The sequence below is a fragment of the Aquarana catesbeiana genome, linkage group LG05 (assembly GCF_042186555.1).
Source record: "Aquarana catesbeiana isolate 2022-GZ linkage group LG05, ASM4218655v1, whole genome shotgun sequence".
NCBI classification, from domain to species: Eukaryota; Metazoa; Chordata; class Amphibia; order Anura; family Ranidae; genus Aquarana; species Aquarana catesbeiana.
Window position 1 is genome coordinate 128658327 of NC_133328.1, and position 25837 is coordinate 128684163.

Here is a 25837-nt window from a genome sequence, read left to right on the forward strand (position 1 = left end):
TCCAGCTGCACTGCAGGTTAATCGGTTCTTGGATCCATGCCACCTTCCACATGCTGTCGGGGGCCCCTGTTTGCCTCCCTCCCCCGCAGTGCTGCTGGCTTATGTCTTCTCCTGCTGGAAGCAGCTGCTGAAGCAGATGAATAGCGGGGAGGGGACCATTAAATATGCCTTTCTTACTGGCCTCCTACTTTCCTGAATGAACACAATAAGCAATCCTTACTGCTTATGTGTCCATTCATCACTATAGCATAGTCAACTGTGCTTACTAAATAACAGGAAGCCTCAGAGCGCTTCCCATTCATTCTCTGTCCAGTGCAGCTGCAGAGAAAAGGACTGATGAATCCTCCGTCCCTTCTTCCTGTCTCAAATGTGAGACATCAGGGACCTGTTTAGACCCCTGATATTTCACCAAAGCCCCCTAAAAGGGCAGTAAAAAAAAATGTAATAAATAAAAAAGAAAAATTCTAAAAAAAATAAAAAAATAAAAAATGAAGGGCTCGTTCAAATGTTCTTTGCTTTCTGAAGAGCAGTCAGCATTCGGATCACTCTGCAAAGAGCATTTAACAGGAAATGAAGAGGCATATTGGCTCCTCACTGCCTGCTTTAAAGGATAATTCCACTTTTCATGGCAAAAGAAAATAGCAAATAAAAAATGTATATACAATTGAGACACATGGCCTTATTGTAATTGAATATTATTAAATTAATTATTATTATTGCCTTTCCTTTTCAATCTGCAGCTCTGTAATTTTCTTTGAAATGAAATGCAATATGGCTACCTAGAGGTGTTCTGTACCCAGAATGTATACAGAACACCCCCCAGATATGTCATTTCCTGCTTGTGTGATTTACAAAAATTATGTGTAGTGCTAAAAAATGTGACAGTGTGAGTGGAAACATATAAACAAGTGACTAAAGATATAGTACACATGGGTGCAAGCACTGGTAACTAAAAGTAGCTAATACTCCTAAATATATGATAACTATAAACACAATCTAAACACAAAATTAGAATTGCGTGAAATGTGAGTAAATATAACACAAATTATGCTTGTGAAACACAATAAGATGTCATGAATACAGTCCAAAACGGGTAAGAAATGGGAAAAGTTCTTATTCCCCTGTTTCCAGATAAGCTTTTTGACATATAATCCGGATGAGCTGGTTGGTATGCCTATGGACACTTCAAAAGGAATTCACAAATAAGAGGTTGGGTACTCTTACCAAATATGATGGACACATACCATACAGCAGTGGGTCAAATAAGCTCACGATCCTCAATTCCTGGTAGTAAGGAGACGCCACGCTGGGTACGATAATCAATATGCGGCTCCAAGTCGCGAGGCCGAGCAGCGATGAACCCTGACAGTCAGTCCAGTCCAGGCCAATCCAAGGAATGATGGAAAGTGAATGGTCACCAGGTATGGGTTATTAAAGCTTAAAAAATCTTACAGCAGAGTGCAAGATAAAAAGTGATCACAAAATGGATAAAAAGATATAAAAGCAATGTGGGAAGCAAAAAGGTGCTAGACTGACGCGTTTCGACTCAATAGGTCTTCCACTTGGGCATCATTTTACCTCCCCACATTACTACTGAATTTATAAGCTGCAAATGGTACAAGAGGAAGTAGAACCGCCCCCATCATGGCGGGACTGGAAGTAGCAGAGATGGCGTGCATCTCAGGCCTCAGTGTCAATCCAATGGGAAACAGCATCTCAAAGACATAGCCCATCCCCCCATCTAACACAAATGGCTAATATTGAGATAAATGTGACATATTGATCATCGTATCCAGCGTGGCGTCTCCATACTACCAGGCATTGAGGATTGTGAGCTTGTTTGACCCACTGCCGTATGGTATGTGTGTCCATCATATTTTGTAAGAGTACCCAACCTCTTATTTGTGAATTCCTTTTGAAGTGTCCATAGGCATACCAACCAGCTCATCCGGATTATATGTCAAAAAGCTTATCTGGAAACAGGGGAATAAGAACTTTTCCCATTTCTCATGCACCCATTTTGGACTGTATTCATGACATCTCGTGTTTCAAAAGCATAATTTGTGTTGTATTTACTCACAATTCACACAATTCTAATTTTGTGTTTATAGTTATCATATATTTATGAGTATTGACTACTTTTAGTTACAAGTGCTTGCACCCATGTGTACTGTATCTTTAGTCACTTGTTTATATGTTTCCACTCACACGGTCACATTTGTTAGCGCTACACATAATTTTTGTATATTGCTTTGAACTTTGTTTGAGTGTTAGCAGCTATTTTATTATCTTAATTTTTGGTTTTGCGTAGTATTTTCCCCATTCTCTCTCACTGCTTGTGTGATTGGCTCACTGATTTTCCCAGAAGTCTACACTAATATACAAAAGTCAGATTTCAGGCAACCCCTGCAACAAAAATTTAATTTTTTGGTGATATACTCCCAAAAGGAAATCACATCTAAAGGGATGCAGGCCCAGCAATTTTCCTCATTAGAGCTTTGCAGGTGCAGCAGCTGGTTGATAATTATGAAACCACTATTAGACTCACTTTTGAACATGGGCACAGACAAACACACAGGGATTTCTTCAGCACAACAAAAGGTAGGAATCTGCAAAAAGTTTGTACATAGATCACCCAGAGGGGTAGGCAAGTGACTAACATGTAAAAACAACAACAAAAAAAAACTTTAGCTCTGCTGTTTACCTGCAAGCATAGCTAAAGTTTTTTTCTTTCTTCTCATACTGGCACCTCCGTGTATTCTCTGTGTGTAAACCTGTGTTGTAGATCTGTAATGATACACATCAGGGCTACATACTAGTATCGGTGCCGATACCAAGCATTTGAGCGAGTACTTGTAATCATGCAAATGCTCTGATGCTTGATCCGATACCTCCCAGCAGGAGGCCAGTACACCTCAGCGTAGCTGGGTGGGGGGCTGGGCAGCTTCACATAGGATCAGTGCGGTGGTGGGGGCAGTTACAAGCACCAATCTCCCTGGATAGCTTTTCTGACAGCCACTTCTCTTCGTCTCCCTCCCGCAGATGTCAGCTGCTTTATTGAAAGCTATACAGGGAGATCATTGCTTGTAATTCCCCCCCTCCGCTGCACCAATCACCCCCGACTGTCCCCCAGGTCCGCCTCTGGCTTCCGATGTCCTCCTCCGATCCCCCCTCATCCTGGATCTGTCAGGATGGGGAGAGCGGAGGAAGGAGCCGGTAAATCTGTCAATTACAGGCGCCTTCCTTTTCTGAATGAACAGTCAGTGATCACTGACTGTCCATTCCTAACTGAGCATCGTAAGCTGTGTTTATCTTCAGTGCAGCTGAGGCTGCTGAGAAAGGTACTAGGGAATCTGTGTCCTCACTCCATTTCCCTGTCTCAAAAGGGAGATGTCAGGGGTCTGTTTACAAAAAAAATTGTAAAAAATAAAATTGTATAAAAAAATAAAATAGTAAAAAACTACTGACAGTGCACGCCTCATCAGTGGCACCTATTAGTGCCTCCTCTTCAGTGCTGCCTCATCAGTGGCCATCAGTGCTGCATATTAGTGCCACTGTCATGACATTAAAAAAAAGTATCGGTAATCGGTATCAGCGAGTACTTAAAAAAAACATGGTGCAACCCTAGTTGAAAATAAAGCTTTGTTATAAAGAAAAAACTGGCCTTTTAAGCTGGCTCCTATATTTAAAGCACATTTGTCAAACCCTGGGGTAGTGTTAGGTGCACTAACAGATTTTTATGGGCTCCGTTACCAAACTAAAGCTGAACTCCAGCTAAAGCCACCCATAGTTGGATCAACATTTGGCCGGTTCAGCTGGAACCAGCCGAATATTAAATCATATGGCCGTTTCTGCTTGACAGAAGGTGCTCTAACCATCAACTTCTGTAGAACTAGAATGCTGGAAAAAGCCCTAACTGCTGCTTTTGCTGGACAGCTTGTTCTGTTAATGGAAGTTGAAAAATAACAGACTTGCTCAGGGATGTTCCACTCCTATCGCCTGACTCCTGGGACATGCAGTTCCGGGTGCCAGGCAAGAAGTTTTTTTTTTTTAATATATATATATATATTTAGCTTTGCTGCGGGCAAGCAGCAGGGTTTAGAGCAGATAGGTGACTCTTGTAAAAGCAACCCAAGTGGCTAATTAGCCACTGGATCACTTTTACAAACAACAGGAGAGGATGTCCCTCCCCCACCGCCTTCTGCGGGCTATCCCGTCCCACCGGGACAATCAATCGTTTATCATAGAGGCGAACAAAGGCCGGAAAAAAGGAAGCAGGAAGCGATGAGTATATATCACTTCTGGTTTCCCCTGCACCATTTTTAAAAATGGAAAGCATTTGATTACACAGATCAAAGAAAAATATTTAAAGCGACAGCACCTCTGGCTAATAAAAAAAACATTAACCCTTCATATTTTCCATCCTGGGAAAACATATTTTTATATTAGGACAAGTAGATTGTCATGAAGGACAAGTAGATTGGGACCCAAATTTTTTTTTATTTTGTCCCTTGGGCAAGTAGTTATTTTTCAAAATTTCCACACCCCTCCTTACTGGTCAGATCACCAGGCGAAAATAAAGGAAGCTGCAATATATGTTACATTATTGTTTTTACAGTTTAAATAATATGTAAAACCAACATTTAATATTCATGATACAGTATGTGCCTGCTGTACTACGTACTTGTATGCTTTCCTATAAAAATCTGACCACACTAAGCAGGAGAAAGCAGGAGTGGTCAGTTCTCTAACTATGCTGGGAACTCAGCCTGCTCTCCTCCAATGATGAGACTTATCCTGACTGACACCACCCCTCCTGCACAGCCTTTCACTGGGAAGATCAGTGTGCTGTTGTGTGTCTCCTCCCCAGCTCTTATGTTCTTATGCAGCTGAGAACAGAGGGAATGTGATAACTTATAATAAAACAATGGAAAAAGGGTATTTATATATTTGTTTTATATCTGTACACAAATGTTTTGCCTTTCAATTATTTTACAATAATTTTATCAATAGTTTTAACTGCATAACATTGCAAAAAATGTCCAGTATAAAGAGCAATAGAAAGCATATAAAAATGCCATAAGCCACAAGAGCTAATCAAAACAGAAGAGTCACCACCAACATAACAACAAACAGAATGAATAACAATGGGCTGTGGTAATGCTAGGAAACAGCCCTACCATGTAGGGCCTGATCCACCTGTTGTAGATACAATCCACAACCTAGGGGAGAAATGGCCTCAGCAGTAACTCGCAGACCAGCAAACAAAAGGAAAGACGGAATCCAGCAGTAGCTGAGAGAAAGAGAAGTGTGGGGGGGGGTCACGCAGGATATAGCCACATGTCCATGGCTCAACGCTGCTCACTGATTGTCAACACAAAAGCAAGGTTTGGTGCAGGTCCAAGATGGAGGTGTCATTCAAGACTCATGCATCATAGTCCCCATGAGGTGGTGCTTCACTTCTGCTATGTTTAGAAATGGTTGTTTCAAGGCTTTATGTCTGGCATGCTGCCAGGAAAGCAAAGCTTGCAAACTTCCTATGATTTTTTTAACAGTGCTGCAATCATGGGCCAGGTGTACACTCAGTACAGTTCTAATCATCATGTATACAGTACCTGGGTCCAAAAGCAAATTGCCTTGGGGCAGGTCCACCCAATGTGCAGCAGAGTATCATGCTCTCTACAGATCCAAAAACATATCAGAGACATGCTAGGAGTGAATCGTGAAGTGCGATCAGGGGTCAAGTACCACTGGGAAAACAATTTAAAGGAATTTTCCTGGGCAAGAATATTCTGGAAACACTTACAGGATGCAAGCCAAATACTATTTCAGGTTGTTTGATCCAGGGACTTACCCAAGTCTTGTTTCCCATTTTGCCACATATGAGAGTTTGCCCCCCACTTGAGGTGTTTACCAGGGAGGAAAAGAGATCAGAAATGAGGCCTTTCAGATGTGGATCTTTCCGGCAATGGATCTCAAAGGAGGTCCGCTGTTTAGGGGGACCAGCCCGATGTTTGAGGAGGCTGCGAACATATTGCGAGATTTGGAGATGACCAAACTCCTCTGAAGTCGGGAGATGCCAGTGCTGCTTCAGGCAGCTGATGGATTTTACTCCATTCAAAGATAGAAGTTCATAAACCTATTTGATTCCCTTCATTTGCCACCAGCAAGACGCTGGCGGGTTGTCATAGGCTGGCAAAAATTGAGAAGTATGGAGGACATCAGGCAAGGGCAAATGAGGAGAGATAAGATTGATAGAATATTTTAGCGTCCCAAAGCTGTAAGAGGTGAAGTAAAAAAGGGTCACAACTCTGAGGGTGATGTGAAGGGGGCATCCAAAGAAGATTATATATGGGGAAGAGGACTGGAAATAAATTTGGCAAAGAGGTGTGGGGGGCAGAGACGTACAGTAATATATATTGTATGCAAAAAGCATAAGCTTGTGGTGTTCTGATTCAAGGTCGAAGCCTCGAATATCCAGGTGGGCTGAAGAGAATAGGAGATAGGGGGTATCCCTGTCTCACACTCCAACAGATAGAAAAAGGGGCCAATTCAAACCCCACATATTTGAGTGTTGCTGTTAGCTAGCAATCCAAGCTGAAATCTAAGCCAAAAAGTGTCTTGGAAGCCCCAATTTTGGAGAGTGAAGAACATATAATCCCAGGACAAAGAGTCAAAGGCTTTCCGAACATTTAGGTATAAAACCATAGTCCAGTTGGAACAGTCTGGCCAGGTGTATAAGCTGAACCGCTCTGCAAACCACAGTGCACAGAGACGCAAACCTGACTTGGTCCTTATGCCCAAAAATGTGTTGACCCTGGCTGCCAAAATAGGAATCAGGAGCCGAATACAAATGAGCCAGGTGGTGAGTGCCAAAATTCCCAAAGAACTTATTGGGGATTGCTTGTGAGAACGTGACGGCGTGTGCATAAGGCAATAGGTTTATGGTGAGTTGAATTGTAGGTCAGCATGGCCCCCAGCTTATTAATATGTGCATACAATTTCTGACCAGCCCAACGGAGCTGCTTCTCAGATGTATCAGTCAGAGTTTCTTCTCCGCCATCAATTTCTCAAGGTGAAGCCTAGTGACTTTGGAAGGGTGTGATTTGTGGGTCTTAGGGGCCGAGTCCAGCTCCGGTTCCAATAGAAGTCTGCATTGATCCCAATCCCAATCTCTGGGAGGTGATGTTGATCAGGTGGTCACATGCAGCAGCCTTGTAATGCCGCATACACACGAGCGGAATGTCCGACAAAAAAATTCCAACGGAAGCTTTTCATCGTCTATTCCGATCATGTTGTATGCCTCATCGGACTTTTTTTTTCAAAAATTCTGACGGACCTAGAAATGGAACATGTTCTAAATATTTAGACGGAACCAATTCCTATCGGGAAACCTGCTCGTCTGTATGCTGTTCCGACGGACCAAAAACGACGCATGCTCTGAAGCAAGTATGAGACGGAAACTATTGGCTACTTCCTTTTTCTAGTCCCGTTGTACATCACCGCGTTCTGGACGGTCGGACTTTGGTGTGACCGTATGTAGGCAAGACCGCTTGAGCAGAATTCCGTCGGAGAAACCTTCGGAGGGCATAAGCCGGCGAGGAGACGGAATCTGCATTTTGTTGAAAATAATCCGTAGTGGGTGCAGTTCCCACCACACATCGACCAGGCTAGCCAAAGTGTAAATGTTCAGGAAATGGTCAGAGTCAGGGTTGGACTGGCGGGAGCCATCAGCGGATTTATTAAAGTCTGTATACATGACTAAGTTTGAGTCTCCACACAGGAACACCGTGCCTTTCACGTGGGCGGACAAGAGGTTGAGCAAGTGAGATAGGAAAGGAACTTTTGGAGGTGTTCAGAGAATAATAAGTAAAAAAAAAGTACCGTCAGAGAAGGTACCTACCCTGGGGATCCTGGAGCTGTTTCTGGCAGACAAAGGAGTCCCCTTTGCGGAACGCTATCAGCGTGCCTCATTGCTTTGTAGGGGCCAAGACCAAGTAAAGCATGTGGCCATGTGAGTCGCCAGCAACAGGTGATCAAAGTAGGAGGGGATGTAAAGTGGCCAAGTCATGAGGTAATACATAGTAGTGCCAGGTCGCTACACAGGTGGTCCCCTAGTTACAAACATCCGACTTACAAATGACTCTTACAAATGGAGGGAGACAACAGGAAGTGAAGGGAAATTCACTCCTGTAAGTTATTATGGGAACAAGATGTCTCCACTGATGCTTTATCATCAAGGCTTGTTTCCACAACAACCCAAAATTTTCAAAATCCAGTTGTCATTGGGGCAGAAAGTGAGGTGAAATGTTCTGAACAGGGGCATAAACAGCAAAACAAACGTTACAGGGGTGTTAACCCTTCCCTATGCTATCCAAAAAGCTTAAAAATCATTGTTTTTACCCTTAAAAAATTTACCTGTTCTGACTTACAGATTCAACTTAAGAACAAACCTACAGACCCTATCTTGTTTGTAAATCGGGGACTGCCTGTAATGGGCAAATCAGAGTGAGGTGGGGGTGACAATCCTCCCCCTGGGCGTCAGCAATGCATACTTAACCAGTAAGCTACAGATACTAGGCATTATATATAATATTATATATAATTTGCAAATGCCTAGTTTGTAATATTGAAAACATATAGTATAAGGCCTTGTTTACACCTGCATTGTCTGTGAAAAGCAATCCCTAGTGGATTGCTTTTAACAGTGGCAAGGGGGTGGCTGGCAGGTGTTCACAAGAGGATACTGACACTTTTTTTTTTTTTTTTTCTCTTTTTGACAGCCAGTTGGCCATTTTTAAAGGGACTACTGTGCCACAACTGTGCACCCAGACCACTACAAATGTCCATGAAAATAATCCGGCTGGCTGGCTGTGGGTGTGACAGTCTGTGGGTCATAATACAGAGACTGGTGTGTCCACTGCCAGCCAGCTATAACCCCCCCCCCCTGCAGTCCTTGGCGCAGATCCCTTACAATATGGTTAGTTGGTTGCTAGGCCTGCTAGCCATCCCCCCCCACCCCCCCCAACATTTACTGGAGGACTGGACTTCCGCCATCTAGACTTTCTCTGCTTCCTCCTTTCTGCCCTGCAGTTCTGCCTCTGAAAGGTAAGGAGGAACTCTAGTGGGCATACATGGATGTAAGGGGGAACTTTGCTTGGCACACAGATATGTAAGGGAGGGACTTTGCTGGACACACATGGTTGTATAGGGGAACTCTTCTGGGCACTCTTGGATGTAAAACAGATTTTTATTTCAGCCTGCTAATATTTGTAAAATATACAATGTGGCCCTCATACTAAGAAGTTTGTAGAACCCTGCGTTTAAAGAGCTCTTCAGTTCCACTTTAGGGGCGTCACTTTACTTTTTTTTTTTTTTTATTATTCACAAATAGGACTGTCACTTAAAGCACAACTATAGCAGCCTTTCAGCAAGCTTTTCTGAAGAATACTGTGGCATACGAGAAGCTTATTCAAAGTGATTTTTTTGTACTTCCATTAAGATCCATGTTAACCTCCCTTAACCAGAACTGAATGGTACGCTAAAGGCTTTAACAAAATAAAAATCTCTGCAAATCTTTTACAAAGCTTGCTGTACACACCATGTACTATGTCCTATGTGAAGAAGGCCATAGAGTACAGAATAATTAAGAAATCTACCTTTTTAAATGTTCCAACTTTTCTTCATTTGTTAGGACTGTGTATGTTTTGGGCTCAAATTAATTTGTTCCTTTTGTTTCGCACTAGTCCCTCTCCTTGGTAGGGACCTCTGATGTACAGTTAGAATAAATGTACTATTTTACTGCAAAATGTGTTATTCTTATAATTTTCTTTATGTCAGACGTCACCCTGTCCATAATTATGTTTACACATTGGTGTAAGAAAAATGGGCACCGAAGCCAAAAAAAAAATTTTATTTTTTCACTTACACAATACTCGCCTCTCCTCCAGCCGCCCCACCTCTGCAAGGTCCTAGCTGTTTCCAGCATCTCCTCTCCAGCCTTCTGGGTGCCAGTTCTTTGGCTGTTGTTACTGGTCTGTGCAGGATGGCGTAACTCCTGTGTATGCACACTCCACACACAGACACTGACCGAGAATGTAACCTGAGTATAGACATGGTAACATTGGATCATCAGGGAGTTTGTAAGTGTCCCACTTACACAGTTTGTCTCGACTCAGTGATGGTCATTATGTCTGTGGACCTCTTTAGAGCAGACACTTGCAGCCACTCGTTGGAGGAACATTCTATGGCCTGGACTGGATATACCCAAACTACTAAATGAATTCACAGGTTGTCAGGAAATGTATCTCCCTTTTCTAAGTAAAAGTGTTTCTGGAAAACAAATTCCTATAAACAAATGTGAATGTATTATTTGCGTGCCCTACTTTTTTTTTAAAATGTACTTCATATATTTGGATCCACTTCTTTTGGAACCACAACTTTTGAGGGTGCAACATTAGCCCTCCCTTAGCTCAGACCTGCCACAGTCCAGTCATGTGACACATCTCTGATACTCACCTCCCTCGTTTAAACTCCTACTGTACTTGTTATCACTCATGCGAGACCTCTGTTGACCAGTTGGGCCTCTGGCCCCTTATTTCTCTCCTCTCATCCCAGCTCCTCCTCCCTTTTTTTTTTTTTTATTTTTTTTTAACGTCTTCTTTCTCTCCCCCCCCCCCTTCCTCTTTACTATTTTTTTCCTTCTACAATTATTGCTTGAACGCACTATTTTCCAGGCTATGTTTGGATCACCCGCTATTGAGGACCAAACAATGGACATATAATTGTTTTCTGATAAGCATATATCCACTATTTTTGTTTCAGTACTACTATATTACTAATTTGATTATGCTGTTTATATTAATCGCTTCCGGACCAGCCGCCACAGTTTTACTGCGGCAGGTTGGCTCCCCTGCGCGAAACGACGTAACTATACGTGGGCTCACGGGGTCTGGATAGCAGGCGCGCGTACCCGCTGCACAGCGGGGGTGCCGATGCTCGTGGCCAACGGTCGCGATGAATGCCGGCCACGAGCGATCATGACCTGGAGACACAGAACAGGGATGAGTGTGTGTAAATTCTGTTGTGACAGGAGTGACAGATCGTGTGTTCCTATTAGCTAGGAACCACGATCTGTCACTTCCTGTAGTTAGTCCCTTCCCTTTCAATTAGAATCACCTCCCAGGGAACACAGTTAACCCCTTTACCGCCCCCACTGTTAACCCCTTCACTGCCAGTGACATTTTTACAGTAATCAATGGATTTTTAATTGCACTGATTGCTGTATTAATGCCAATGGTTCCAAAAATGTGTCAAAATTGTCCAATGTGTCCACCATAATGTCGCAGTCATGATAAAAATCGCAGATCGCCGCCATTACTAGTAAAAAAAAATAATAATAAAAATGCTATAAATCTATCCCCTATTTTGTAGATTTTTTTTACCAAAAATATGTAGAAGAATACATATCGGCCTAAACAGGGGGGAAAAATTGCTTTTTTATATATTTTTGGGGAATATTTATTATAGCAAAAAGTAAAAAATAATGTGTTTTTTTTTTTTTTCTAAATTGTCATGGTATTTGACCACAGAGGCAATCAAATACCACCAAAAGAAAGCTCTATTTGTGGGAAAAAAGGGACGTAAATTTTGTTTGGGTACAACGTCGCACGACCGTGCAATTGTCAGTTAAAGTGACGCAGTGCCGTATCGCCAAAAGGTACTCTGGTCAGGATGGGGGTAAATTTTTCCGGGGCTGAAGTGGTTAAGCCTGGTCTCCTTTAAATTACACAATATTTGGTTTAGATTGTTCCTTCTGGACCCGTACATGCCATGCTGTGGGCGATAGCCATTTTGCTGACTTTTTGTACCCTTGTTGATGTTGTGTCCTACCCTTGTTACAAACTGTGAAACAAAAACATTTTTACCTCTAAAATGTACTTCATTCAAGGCTTGCATAGTCCAATGCTGTGAGTTTATGGGTACTCTTAAGTATAACTACACTGGTCTCTTTTAAAAAACAATAATAGTCATCCTATAAAGGGAAGTATTGTATTAGGCACCAGCTCCTTACAGTGAATTCAAGAAAATCTGATTAAAAGAAGAATTTACATAACGTTCTCCTGAAATGGTACTTGATTCCCGCCCGGATTGCCTATAGCAGCCACTGCTTTAGGAGTTGCAGCCATCGCATGGATGTCCTCCATGTTTGGTGAACAAGTCCACGACTGATAGGATTTTGGTCCCAGGTCTTTGGCCTGCTGGGCACGTTGTTTCATTTGACAATCCACAAAGACACTAAATTAGCCTTACTACACTGTCCTATCCTGGGCCTATGCACCCACCAACAGAAATTGCCATCATACTTATTTCTATCAGCCAAGCAAATCATCCCCCAGGCCTGGAAAAAACCTGTGTTCTCGTTCCAGGGAGTGAAAGATCATATGACATTACCAAACAGATGTCTAGTATGTTAAAGGACTCCCACTCCAAGTTTCTCAAAATATAGGAACCTTGGATCGAGTATGCATTCCATCATTACATCCGGCTAGTATTGGTCCTGTGTGACTGACGCGTGAGACAGTCCCGAGTCCATGTCACCCCCCCACCCCTTATCTTTTACACTTGAGGTCTCTAATACCCTAATCCTTTCCCTTTTCTTATTTTCTTTTCTTATCTTTTCCTTGTTTTGGCTTGTACCACATAAGGTAAGCCTACTCCATGTCCTACTGGGCCTTCCCTTTTACTTGTTCATACTTTTTATGGTCCTGGCTTTATTTGGCACCTTACAATGTTTCGTACGTTGGAATGTTTCTTTCTTAGCCCCTGCGTGGGCAAAATTGGTGCTAATTTTGTTCTGTCTTGAAAAACCCAATAAAAATGATTGAACCAAAAAAAAACAAGAATTTTAAAATTACAGTAAAGCTTTATTACAGCAGATGATCTAAAAAACATTGTCCATTAATATAGAATGTGACAGAACACATATGTACATGTATTAATAATATTTAAAAAGAGTTTTCCAGCTTTGCAATACTCAAGTCTGTTTGTTTTACATGCTTTTCTGATACTTTTACTGATTCTCTTTTTAGAGTTTATTTTCTGTTCATATGGGTATAGTTTTTATTGTGGAGCCAGTGTTTTTTCTTCCTTTTTGTATTGCCAAGGAAAACCGCTAAGGCCATTTGTGTGTTTGAACATCTCTGCATCATAGTGATATACTCATATACTGTAAATAAAGAACTAAATCATTAGAGAGAAAGGGCATTGTATTTATAAAAAATGTAGAAAAGCTTGTAAAAGTCAACAGTAAGGCTTGGTTCACACATATATGGGAATTGGATGCGGTTTTAACCGCATCCAATTTCCAAAACGTGAATGTGGACGGCTTTCAATGGAGCCGGTTCACACATGTGATGCGGTTTTGAAAAAGGTCCTGTGCGTTTTTGGCTCTGGTTCAGGTGCGAACTCAGGGAAAAATTTGCACCTGAATTGGTGAACAGAAACGCACCAAATTCTGGACTGCAAACCACAGCCGCATGTATGTGAACCCAGCCTAAGTCTTTAGAATGCGGAAAGCCCTTTTTAAAGAGCTTCAGAAGCAGTCACACACCGCTTACATACATTATAATGGTTTTTGAAATGGTATTCAGCCAGGCATTATGAATTAGATGTCCGCTATCTCATTGTTGTTCATGTATTGCTGCAGGTTTCTGTATTTGGACTCTCCATTAACTTTCAAGTCACTTTCAAGCTTGTCCTTGATTCCCGGATTCATCATATGTGTTCCTCTCTCGGTGATGTATGACTTCAAGAATTTGAAAAACTGAGATATAGACAATAATAGTGAGTGGCAGAGACCATATTACACAACTGATACACTTTCTTTAATAGTACATTCACTTATCCTATTTAAACACCTACAGTTATGCAGGGATTGCCTTTTGTTTTTTTGTCATTGGAAAACCGTCCTTGAGCTCCAGAATTCTGTCATTTTAAATCTACAATAATAAAGGCCTTCCATTGGCTTATACTGTTTATTGTAACTTTTTGGCAAGTCATATGGGAGAATGGGGTGGAGGTGGGCTAATAAATTCATAGGCTGGCCATAGACAGATCAAGGAATCGGAACCTATGGGCAGGCTGGTTTTACTAAAGTCGACCCATTCATTGACTTGAGTACAACCAGCCTGTCAGGATTTTTTCATGCAATCACTGTGTGCAGCTGTAGCTAGCGGAAGTGATTTGCTTTCAGACTTTCGGAATACAATAGCTCCATGGGAGGGATTCCCCCATCAACACTGTGTTGATGGGGGAATAAAGCAGTTTTCTATATAGTTGTGTAGCTTTACACTGATGCAGCTCCCACGTAGAGAGGCAGTTAAGTAGAGGCCACCATAGGTGGCTGGCATTTTGAGCCATGGCTGGCCCTGCAAGTGTCACCCAGCTTGATAAAGGTAGATTTAAAAATTGACTGAGCCGCTTAAAAAATGATCACCTATCAGATGCAGTCACTGTTTGGCAGTATCAGCAGCAACACAATGGAGATTACGGAGAATCAAACGATTTTCTCTCTCTTTTGTGAGTTGGAAGGCTGAAATTTAAGCCACCTATGAACCGCTCAACCGGGATTTGTAAGTAGCTGTTTGAGAAATGTGCACACAGCTGAGAAACACAGGGGGAGATTTACTAAACCTGGTGCAGCTGTGCATGGTAGCCAATCTGCTTCTAACTTCAGCTCAATTAAGCTTTGGCAATAAAACTTAGGAGCTGATTGGTTGCACCAGATTTTTCACTCTCCAGCTTTATTAACTAACCCTCACAGCCATTAAGATTTGCATAACCCTCTCATCTCTGGGACAGTTTATTTAAAAAAAATAGGTATTTGCCCTAAACAAAGATGGTTACCAGTCTTTTGATAAGAAAGGGAGATAAAGGAGTTTTTTTAAAAGAATTACTGTGACCTTTTTAAACGACAATACATATTACTTGGTATGTAAACCCTAAAGGTATGTAAGTGTAAAACCATTCTGAATCTTCGTTCCATATGGTAACAATGCTGCCTTGCTGTCTACTGAGGTTCAGCATTGTAACTTTTGACTGCAGACTCCACTGTACTCCAAGCTGATGTGCCATTGCACAGCATGCCAGTTGTTTCAGTGTGATTGCTACCACTGGGAATGGCCTCATCCATGTGCAGCCTAAAGTCTGCCCACAGATCGGTGAATGTGTAGGCCATAACAAGCTGGCAATGTTACCGCTCCCATATGTGCACCTGCAGCTCTGCATAAACCTGAAGCCTGCCCCAAGAGCTGCCCAGCCACGTATGTTGTATTATCATAGTATTTATATACATTACAAGATTGTTGCCTATATAAGTAATAGATGTTATGATGTCTGTTGACTTGAATGCCTTAGTCCAAACATGGACCTAGCAGTGGGTCTTAAAGGAAAACTGTCAGATTTATGTTTCTATATAGAACAGCATGATTGACTAGCCGTCAAAAATATGCTTGCAACTACTTTTTCAATAATTTAAATTGTTTTAGGGAAGCTGTTCTCCTGGGCACAAAATCCACAGTGTAGGACTAAACTTGTCTTACAGCCACAGCCTTACTCACAATCCAATGCTTCAATACCATAGCCATTGTTTGGCTGCTTAGTATTTTATGGTGAGGCTTAGTGCCAGTGCAGAGCAGCCCTACACATTGGAGGCAGGGGGAGTCACTTGTGGTCATCAACCCTGTCCTCAGGGCCCACTAACAGGTCAGGTTTTATGTATTACCTTGGGGAGATGCAGACTAGAATACTGCAATCACTGAGCAGCAAATGATATCACCTGTGATGTATTTCAGTTATCTTGCAAACTTGGCCTGTTAGTGGGCCCTGAGGACAGGGTTGATGAACACTGACTTAGCACTGATAAAATTTTCATTCAATTTTCACACAATTTTGCACACTGGCTACCAGGTTCAGAGATTTGTAAAGCCTTATGGCATCCTTAGACTATTATCCAATAGCTCTTGGGGATCACAAAAGTAACTTTGTTGGGTTGGACTTTGTCTAAGATTCCTATAGGTAACACTGGCTTCTGGGCTGTATATTGTGTCAGTACAAGCCACTGATTAGCACACAGGGTAACTGCAGTCTAAAAGATGTGTTATTGTTCAAAGTGCAAAGAATGAATAATTGCTCATAAAATGAATTGCAGTTTACTGTTTGTTCACTTACCATTAGTGTGTGTGTATGTGTAATGATAAATAGCAGTAACTAGATGCAATAGAATAGAGTCCTGTCCACAAGCTTAGAGCAATAGAGTCACCAGAACAAGAATAGAGGGTAATCTTCCAATGTGGTCATCTGTTCCAACAACAAATTTCTAACAGAGAATTTCTTGTCAGTACCCAGTGCATTTTTGGGGCAGAAAGTGAAAGGAATCCTCTCCAGTGGGACACAGTGTTGTTTTTTTAATTAATTAATTATTTTTCCTAACAGGGGTTTTAAGTATTCCTTCAAAACTAAAAAAGTTTTGGCTTTAAGTATACTTTAGTGCTAGAGCTTTATAGAATAGCCGCTACACGGCGCTTTGCATTTTGTTGCTGTCACCCAGCCATACTTGCTTAAAGCTGGATTCCAGGTATGATATTGGCTTGTGCCAATGTAACCATGTAGATCTCATTCCTAAGGGGCTGTTGGAGAAGCTGACAATCACTGTAGTAGCCCATGCTACTCCAGTTCTAGCCTCGATCTTTCAGGTTATGTGCCGAGCGAGTTCCCCTCTACACACTGACTGCACAGGTCACTCGCTTGGCACTGCCGTCATTTCAGAACGCCATTTTTTTTTTTTTTTCAATGATGGTGACGTTACTTCCTCTCCTCCCCACCTCGTCCAATCAAAAAATGCCTTGGATTCATGAAAAAAAAATGCATGGCGTTCTGTAAATGACAGCAGTACCAAGCGAGTGACTCCCTATGGTTAAAGTGCAGAGAGAAAGCCAATTGGCACAGGACCTGAAAGATCACGGCTATCACTGAAGTAGCGCAGACTATTAGTGATTTGTCAGCTTCCCAAGCTACCCTCAGGTTTGAGATATACATACTTATGTACAAAGCTGGACCCATATAACTATACACTACAGATCATACCTGGAGTTCAGCTTTAACAACTGTTGAAATACAGAGTCTGATTTGCTAAAGGAGTTGAGAATTGTCTCAAGCTAAATTGTGGTTCAGGTATGCAATTATGTAAAAAGCAGATGCTTATTTTATCTGCACAATTGGCTTTGAAGTGAAAATTCACATATGTCAGGAGAGTTACAGAAAATTATCCCAAATCAACAGTTTTGGCTATTAACTTTTAATTTTCTAACATGCTATTATTACTATGATTACAGAGTCATTATTGCTATTATTACAGATTGGGTTGATATCGTTGTTATTCTACATTAGGTTGATATTGCTATTACAAATTGGGTTGATACTGCTGTTATTACTATTATAACAGATTGGGTTGATATTTCTATTAGCATTATTACAAATTGAGTTGGTATTACTATTACGGATTTGAGTTGATATTGCTATTATTACTGCTATTACAGATTGAGGTGACATTATTATTATTATTAGTAATAATAATTGGGTTGATAATGCTATTACTATTACAGAATGGATTGGTATTGCTATTATTAGTATTACAGATTTGAGTTTATATTGATATTATTATGTACTACTATTACAGATGGTGTTGATATTAATATAATTATTGATTAGGTTGACATTGCTTTTATTACTCTTATTACAGTTTGGGTTGATATTGCTATTATTACTATTATTACAGAATGAGTTGGTATTGCTATTATTAGTATAGTATTATTACAGATTTGCTGTTATTAAAATTAGAATAAACTTTTTTCACTATTGCAAAGAATAATGCAAATAAAATAAAACATAAAAATATAATAAAACACAGTTCAATCCAATTCTACCATGGAAGGAAGCATATACTGAGGGAAATTGTAGGTTGCCACTGCTTACTTGTACTCTTCCAAGTTCTAGTTTTGTCCTCTATTCTGATCCAGTGACTTTGGTACTTGTGTCACTGACCCAGAACACGCATCCACATTTGGATTTCTGACTTCACTTGCTGCATGCTTGTTCTTATGTCAACAAGTCAAAGTATTGACGAAAGAGACAGCTAGGACACTATACAGAAGGTGGTCAGAGATGGAGGAATGCAAGTGAAAATATTTAAAACATCAGATTGAAATCTACAATCCAACTGTGAAACATGCAACACTTTAAATAACTTTTTAACTAAAGTACATAAACAGCCATTACCAAGTCCCTGTTGTATGGATTTCCCAGAGACTTCCATTCTCTCTCTCTGGATGACTGAGCAGCTACGCTTGCAATAAGTAGAGATATTACATAGACTGCCACAAAATAAGACTCTTTCATCCTGAGAAAATAAATGTAAAAATAGAATCTAAATAGAGAGTGTAAAGAATCCACAAGCAGATGTCTACTTCCGCCATTATGGCTACTTACCTTATGGAAAACAGATGCTTAGTCTGTGTCCAGCACTGCTTCCCCGTCATCCGCTGAACAGAGTGACAGCCAGCTTCACTGACTCAATTTATATGCCTTAATGGTAATCTGCTTCCCACACTGAATATGTGTGCAGATGAGCCATATCAGTTGACCTGCTTTGTTCTCCCACAAATAGAGCAGTAATTAGAGTCCTTTTGAGATTGTCATGAAGGATTCAGGGTGTACTCCGGGGAATAGGAAAAAGCTGTGGAATAAAAGTAAGTTTGAATAAAAATCTTGTTTGATAAAACTTTGAGAGGCCACTTGTGCTTGGAGAGGTACTTCACTCTTACGTCATAGATGCTGTTCTGAGAACTGACTCTTGTCGTTTTACTAATTTTACTAATAGGGAAATGCATACGTATGTATTTAACCCACACAGCTAATGAATGCAGAAAAAAAATTGCATTATGAAGAAGCTTTAGAAGGTTTATGGGGAGTTCCAATCGTCTTAGGACTGCTACTCAACACAACCAATAAAATGTATTTATGCATTAACCATATGTAGAAGTGTGGCATCTATACAATGTACACATAAGAGATTTTATTACTAAACAAACACTAAGGAGTGTAGCTATAAAAAATTCAGATAGCTATTCAGCCTGTGAAAATGCATGTACATTTGTTCTGTGCAAATAGGATCAAAAAGGAATGTTACTAGGCTATTTTCTTCGGGTCGAATGTTTTTCATGCATACAAATAGAGTCAAATGCCTCATTTTGGCCACTAGATGGAGGTGAGGATCATAGGCGGGAAATACTAATTGCTAGCTCCATCTAGTGGCTCCAGTGCGGTATTTTCCTGATCCATTCATATATATTCATATATTAATGAAAGATCTTCAGTCTGGAGAGCCTATATTCTAATACATTTTGTTCTGTCCCCCATTCACACAGAACAAATGCAAATGCAGTTTTATGTGACTAATAGCTCTGTTTTTTTTTTTTTTTTTTTTTTTTTTTTTTTTTTTTTTTTTATAAATGCACCCCTAAGAGATATTGGATAGTAAGAAATCAGATATGGATATGACTTACCCTTAACCTGGCCATATACAACTTGAAAATTTGAGCCATGGGTAGTCCTGTCAGCATAACCTGGCTCAGCAGAAGTTGATTAAAGATCGACTAACCCTGGTGGAAAATATCAGCCAAACATTGACTGAATTTGATCAGATCAAATGCACTGTTCCTACTGCTTCCCGAATACAATAGCTGACAAGGGGGATTCCTCCATCCACGCTGTTTAGTATGGAAGGGGGGAGTCGACAGATTTTCTGTTCTTCAGTCTAGAGCTGAATGAGTGGAAATCTGTACGTGTATGGCTTGGATTACCTTACCTTTATGGCACTACAGGTTTACTTTCTTCTAATCTATACTCCGCCTTCTTTCTTTAAAGGAGAAGTCCAGCCTGAGCTTTTTAGTCTGGGCTTCTCCTATGGGTCACAGGAGTGCAATTTATTTTGCACTGCTGTGACCTGTTTTCAAAAATCCCAATAAGCATACAGTGATTTGTACAAAAGTTTTTGCATCTACAAACCATGGGATAGATTGATGGAATTATTATTTATTGAATTCAGCAATTTTTTTTTTTTTTTTTGTGGCACTGTGACGTTGCGAAAGACAACTCGGACACTAAGTGACACTTTTTGGAGACCAGTGACACTAATACAGTGATCAGTGCTAATAAAAATGCACTCTTCTGTACTATGACACTGGCAGGGAAGGGGTTAACATCAGGGGCGATCAAAGGGTTAAGTGTGCTCCTAGGGAGTACTTTCTAACTATGTGGGGTTTGGCTTAACTGGAGGAAAACAGAGATCCGTGTTTCTGCTTAGCAGAAACACAAGATCTCCATCTTCCTCTCTGATAGAAGAATGGTGGTCTGCCTTGTTTACATAGTTGATATAGTGCAGGAGGGCCGTCCTGCCGCAGTATATCTGCGTGGGGCGGTCCTTAAAGTGGGGTTCCACCCAAAAAACAAAAATACCTGGAAAAATTCTTAAAAAAAAAACAAAAAAAACATTTGGATATTTTTTTTTTTTTTTTTTTTACTTACCTCTAAATGCCTGTTGCTAGGTGGTCCCTCGTAGTCTGCCTGTTCCTCTGCCTGGGCTGGTGACATCACTTCCCCCCAGGCACAGGAAGGGCTCCGCTCTGCTCCCTCCCTCCTGTCAATCATCTGGGACCCATTACAGGTCCCAGGTGATTGAGCGGCCAATCACAGCGCGCGGCACCGCTCGCGCATGCGCAGTGGGTGCCAGGCTGTGAAGCCACAGCCTGGCGCCCACAGTTGAAATGCCGGCGCCGACGAGCGAAGGGGGGGGACGAGCGGGGCTTCGATCCCCCGCATCGCTGGACCCAGGGACAGGTAAGTGTCCAATTAAAAGTCAGCAGCTGCAGTATTTGTAGCTGCTGACTTTTAATTTTTTTTTTTTTTTTTGACGGCCCCCCTGGGTGGAACTCCTCTTTAAGTGGTTAAGGGATGTTTTTGTTGCCTTACTGTTTTTCTTCATTATCTGGCTGTGCCAGTATTAATGTATTTTTATGTATGGTTTTTCTTTCTCTTTTTTTTTCTCTGGTTTTTGGTATATTTGGAGTCCCCATTTTGTATGTTTTAATATATAAAAATAATTTTCCCCCAAAAAAAGTCTGTGTTACAGTCTTAAACTCAACTCCAGCCTTTTTTTTTTTTTTTTTTTTAATAAATGGGGGGTTGAATCTTTATTGCTTTCTATTTTCACTGGACTGGTTTTCCCTTCCTTCTATTCCCAATATCAGAACCTCTTTGGAACACGATGTGCTCAATGTTTCCTATGAGGACAGAGACAGCATTAACAGAGTCGACCTGCGAGTTGCCGTTTTGGCATCACCTTTCATATTTTGTACGGTGCTTATGGCTTTATTTTGTTATGTTTGTGTAACAGTTTATGAATATATTACTCTCTATCGATAAAGAGTTTTGTGGAATTGTATTATTTATGCTGTTGTGCGAAATAAAACTTTAAATTAAAAAAAAAAAATGTATAGGTAAAAAAAAAAAAAAAAAAATTACCTGTCTAAATTTATATTAATCCTCACTTTCAGCTACTATATCTATATCTATATCTATCTATCTCTAGAGATATATATATGTGTGTGTGTGCCTCAGCAATCTGACATCCACAAAGTTTTTGGAGCATCCAGTGTGCTTGGAGTCTTAAGACTGAACAGCTGTTCTTATGCTTGCTCAGCTTACAGACCCATATACTAAATAATATTTGTGTTTTGGTGTTTTAGTAAAGGGATCACTGTCTTTGTCCAGTTAGAAGTTGTTAAAGTGTTCGCAAAAAGGAAAGCATAATATCATTTTTTACTTATGGGTAAAATCCATTTCTTTGAGTACAGTACAGGATCTTTAGTCCTTAACCATGCTTTATACCTTCAGATGATTGGATGCAAAAATGGGGGAAAAGGGGGGGGGGGGTTGCATCCCCTATATAACTCCTCCACCTCCAAGCTAGCCTTGTTTTTTATTTTTATTTTTTTAGCTGAAAATACAGTAAAAGAGATCACAAGCACTCACATATATTTCCCAAAGACAATCTCTGGATATGATGCTTAGCACTTGCACTCAGCTTCTTTGGTCCACCATGGCGAAGCCTGTTCTAAGTGGAACCTGTCCTGTTAAAACCGCTGTATGGTCTTGGCCACTGTTCTACAGCTTAGTTTCAGGGTCTTGGCAATCTTCTCATAACCTAGGCCACCTTTATGTAGAGCAACAATTCTTTTTTTCAGATCCTCAGAGTTCTTTGCCATGAGGTGCCATGTTGAACTTCCAGTGACCATTATGAGAGTGAGGGCGATGACACCAAATTTAACACACCTTTTCGCCATTCACAACCCTGAGACCTTCTAACACTAACGAGTCACATGACACCGGGGAGGGAAAATGGCTAATTGGGCCTAATTTGGACATTTTCACTTAGGGGTGTACTCACTTTTGTTGCCAGCAGTTTAGACATTAATGGCTGTGTGTTGAGTTATTTTGAGGGGACAGCAAATTTACACTGTTATACAAGCTGTACACTCACTACTTTACATTGTAGCAAAGTGTCATTTCTTCAATGTTGTCACATGAAAAGATATAATAAAATATTCACAAAAAATGTGAAAAGCGCATTTCAAAAAAGTTATAAATTGATTTGCATTTTAGGGGATCAAATACTTATTTCACTCATTATCAATTAGCAAGATTTATGGATCCCAGAGGTCTTCTATACAGGTAATGAGCTGAGATTAGGAGAACTCTCACTTAAAGGGAGTGCTTCTAAGCTTACCTGTATAAAAGACACCTGTCCACAGAAGCAATCAATCAGATTCCAATCTCTTCACCATGGCCAAGACCCAAGAGCTGTCCAAGGATGTCAGGGACAGGCTACAAGACCATCGCCAAGCAGCTTGGTGAGAGGGTGACAACAGTTTGCAAATGTAAGAAACACAAAATAACCGTCAATCTCCCTCAGTCTGGGGCTCGATGCAAGATCTCACCTCGTGGAGTTTCAATGATCATAAGAACGGTGAGGAATCGGCCCAGAACTACGCGGGAGAATCTTGTCAATGATCTCAAGGCAGCTGGGGCTATAGTCACCAAGAAAGCAATTATTAACACACTACGCCATAAAGGACTGAAATCCTGCAGCACCCGCAAGGTCCCCCTGCTTAGGAAAGCACATGTACAGGCCAGTCTGAAGTTTGCTAATGAACATCTGAATGATTCAGGAGAACTGGGTGAAAGTGTTGTGGTCAGATGAGACCAAAATCGAGCTCTTTGGCATCAACTCGGCCCATGTTTGGAGGAGGAGGAATGCTGCCTATGACCCCAAGAACACCATCCCCACTACCAAACATGGCAGTGAAAACATTATGCTTTGGGGGTGTTTTTCTGCTAAGGGGACAGGACAACTTCACTGCATCAAAAGGACGATAGGCGGGGCCATGTACTGTCAAATCTTGGGTGAGAATTTCCTTCCCTCAGCCAGGGCATTGAAAATGGGTCGTGGATGGGTATTTCAACATGACAATGGCCAAAACACACGGCCAAGGCAACAAAGGAGTGGCTCAAGAAGAAGCACATTAATGACCTGGACTAGCCTAGCCAGTCTCCAGACCATAATCCCATTGAGAATATGTGGAGTGAGCTGAAGATTCGAGTTACCAAACGTCAGCCTCAAAACCTAATGATTTAGAGAGGATCTGCAATGAGGAGTGAGACAAAATCCCTCCTGAGATGTGTGCAAACCTGGTGGCCAACTACAAGAAACGTCTGACCTCTGTCATTGCCATGTCATGTTTTGCGAAGGGGTGAAATACTTATTTCATGCATTAAAATGCAAATCAACTTTTTTGAAATGTGTTTTTCTGGATTTTTTGTTGTGATTCTGTCTCACTGTTAAAATAAACCTACCATTAAATTATAGACTGATCATTTCTTTGTCAGTGGGCAAATGTACAAAATCAGCAGGGGATCAAATACTTTTTTCCCGCTCACTGTGTATAAGTGCTTGAAAAACTCACTTTTTTACCAGCGCTTTGTACTCGTGTTTATACGCTTTTTTTAGCTTCTGCGTTTTTGGGCGTTTTTTGTAAAATTACACCAAGGACACTCCCAAACTCCCACAATGCATTGTAAAAATTGAATTTAACCCTAGGAGCTATTTTAGGAGAGCAGAGAGAGCACTGTCTTCAGCAAGGAGCTGTCTACTGTTGCTAGCTGCGTTCACTATGGATCCAGCCCTGAAGACCATGCAGGAAATACTCCTGATTATGTTGCGTCTGATCAGAAGGCGGAGAGAATTGCATGAGAGGACCAGAGTGCGTCGGTACTGGACCCATCCGTTGATGGACCAACGCCTATCTTCCGGATATTTCATCAGCCTATACATTCAGCTGAAGTTTTTTTAACTTTACAAGGATATCTGTTGGCACATTTCACAATCTTCTAGAGAGGCTGTGACCACGTCTTACTCGAATGGACACCCAGATGAGGATGAGCGTGTCTCCTAAGGAACATTTCCTGGTGACACTCAGTTCAGGTATGTCATTATTTTAAAGAAAGTATATAGAATCGCGCTAAACCTATAAGTTTAAAGTGAATATGAGCCACAAACAGATAATAGAGACACACCGATCATGGAATGATCCAGAGTTCGGCGTGAATCAAAAGCAAATTAAAAACATAAGTAAACCATAAATGAAACACCATAGATGGAACAAGGCATATGTGTAACATATATAAGTGAAAGATAATAATAATAATAAACAAAGTCCAATCATATAAGCAAAATTTAAATATGTGACATCCACCTGTGCAAAATTAAAATGAAATAAAGGTCCATCCACAAGTAAGATCAATCTTCAGAAGCTGGTATAAACAAGACTGTGTTGGGTCCACCACCGTTAGATAGAGAGTTACTTCTTACCAGAAACCCATGATCCCCCGTTACAGAGGATCAAGAGAAGCCGGTAGTAATGATACAATCTCCAGAGCGCACCAAGCAAAACCACTCCTCTTCGGATCGCCTGTGGTAATGATACAATCTCCAAAGCGCACCAAACAGGACCACTACTCTTCAAACCATCTCATTGTATTCAAGCCCATGAGCGGGTGTGCGTGGCATGTAAAAATATATAAATGCTCCAGTAGTGTAAAACCTTTAGATTTATTAAAACAAAGTATTGCACTTACAATGTTGTAGCAGTAAAAACACCTGAAGTCTGTTGCGCCGGCCGGCACACATTCAGACAAACCCAACCATCTGGGTACACAAACAGCAAGCACGAGGTGACGTCAGCGCGTCGCTCCGCCCTACGCGTTTCATAAGAGAATTACGTCGTCCAGGGGCACGGGCAGCTCGCTGCGTCACCTTCCTTTATACGGTGGCAACCCGACCAAGCCCCACTCTGAGCTACAGTCCACTAACAGACATGCACAATGATAGTATGTGAACTCGCACAACCCGCCCAAACTCACAGCGGCAGATAATGATCTGTATAACCTCCCATATATAAAAATATCAGTGTCTGGACACAAACAAAGGAGACATGGATCCCTGAGATGACCCATCTCTGCCCATTCGGCGGCGGAAGTGGGTCAAATATCAACACTGGTGCCACCTTCAGCTACTGAGCCGAGTGACGCCTAGTGGATAGATCATGTATGACATTTGGACATCCAGAAACTGGATAGAGGCTATACGCCCAAATATCAAAAT

The 25837-nt window shown here is 41.2% G+C and overlaps 2 protein-coding genes across 4 annotated transcripts in view; one reads left to right on the forward strand and one right to left on the reverse strand.

Annotated features, from left to right (window-relative positions):
- BTD (biotinidase) overlaps window positions 1-25837 on the forward strand; it is a 118940-nt gene that overhangs the window by 15289 nt on the left and 77814 nt on the right. The window contains exon 2 of one of the 3 annotated variants that reach the window (XM_073630187.1): window positions 13709-13845. The exons of the other annotated variants lie outside the window; for them this stretch is intronic. The gene's annotated coding sequence lies outside the window, so the exon portion shown is untranslated. The remainder of the gene's footprint in view (window positions 1-13708; window positions 13846-25837) is intronic. 3 annotated transcript variants of the gene reach the window in all.
- On the reverse strand, window positions 12906-18759 carry LG05H2orf66 (linkage group 05 C2orf66 homolog). Its single transcript, XM_073630190.1, has 3 exons — window positions 18547-18759; window positions 18337-18457; window positions 12906-13825 (listed from the first exon to the last, which is right to left on the reverse strand). Exons 1-3 carry the CDS (start codon window positions 18594-18596, stop codon window positions 13667-13669), a joined length of 330 nt encoding a protein of 109 aa, XP_073486291.1. The 5' UTR covers window positions 18597-18759; the 3' UTR covers window positions 12906-13666.

Bases quoted from the DNA above. Each gene is read 5' to 3' on its own strand.
- LG05H2orf66 (XM_073630190.1), bottom strand. From the start codon at position 18,596: ATGACGGGGAAGCAGTGCTGGACACAGACTAAGCATCTGTTTTCCATA. The intron at 18,458-18,546 runs GTAAGTAGCCAT...TTATTTTCTCAG, and splicing joins AAGCATCTGTTTTCCATAAG to GATGAAAGAGTCTTATTTTG. The intron at 13,826-18,336 runs GTAATGGCTGTT...TCTATATCTCAG, and splicing joins ATCCATACAACAGGGACTTG to TTTTTCAAATTCTTGAAGTC.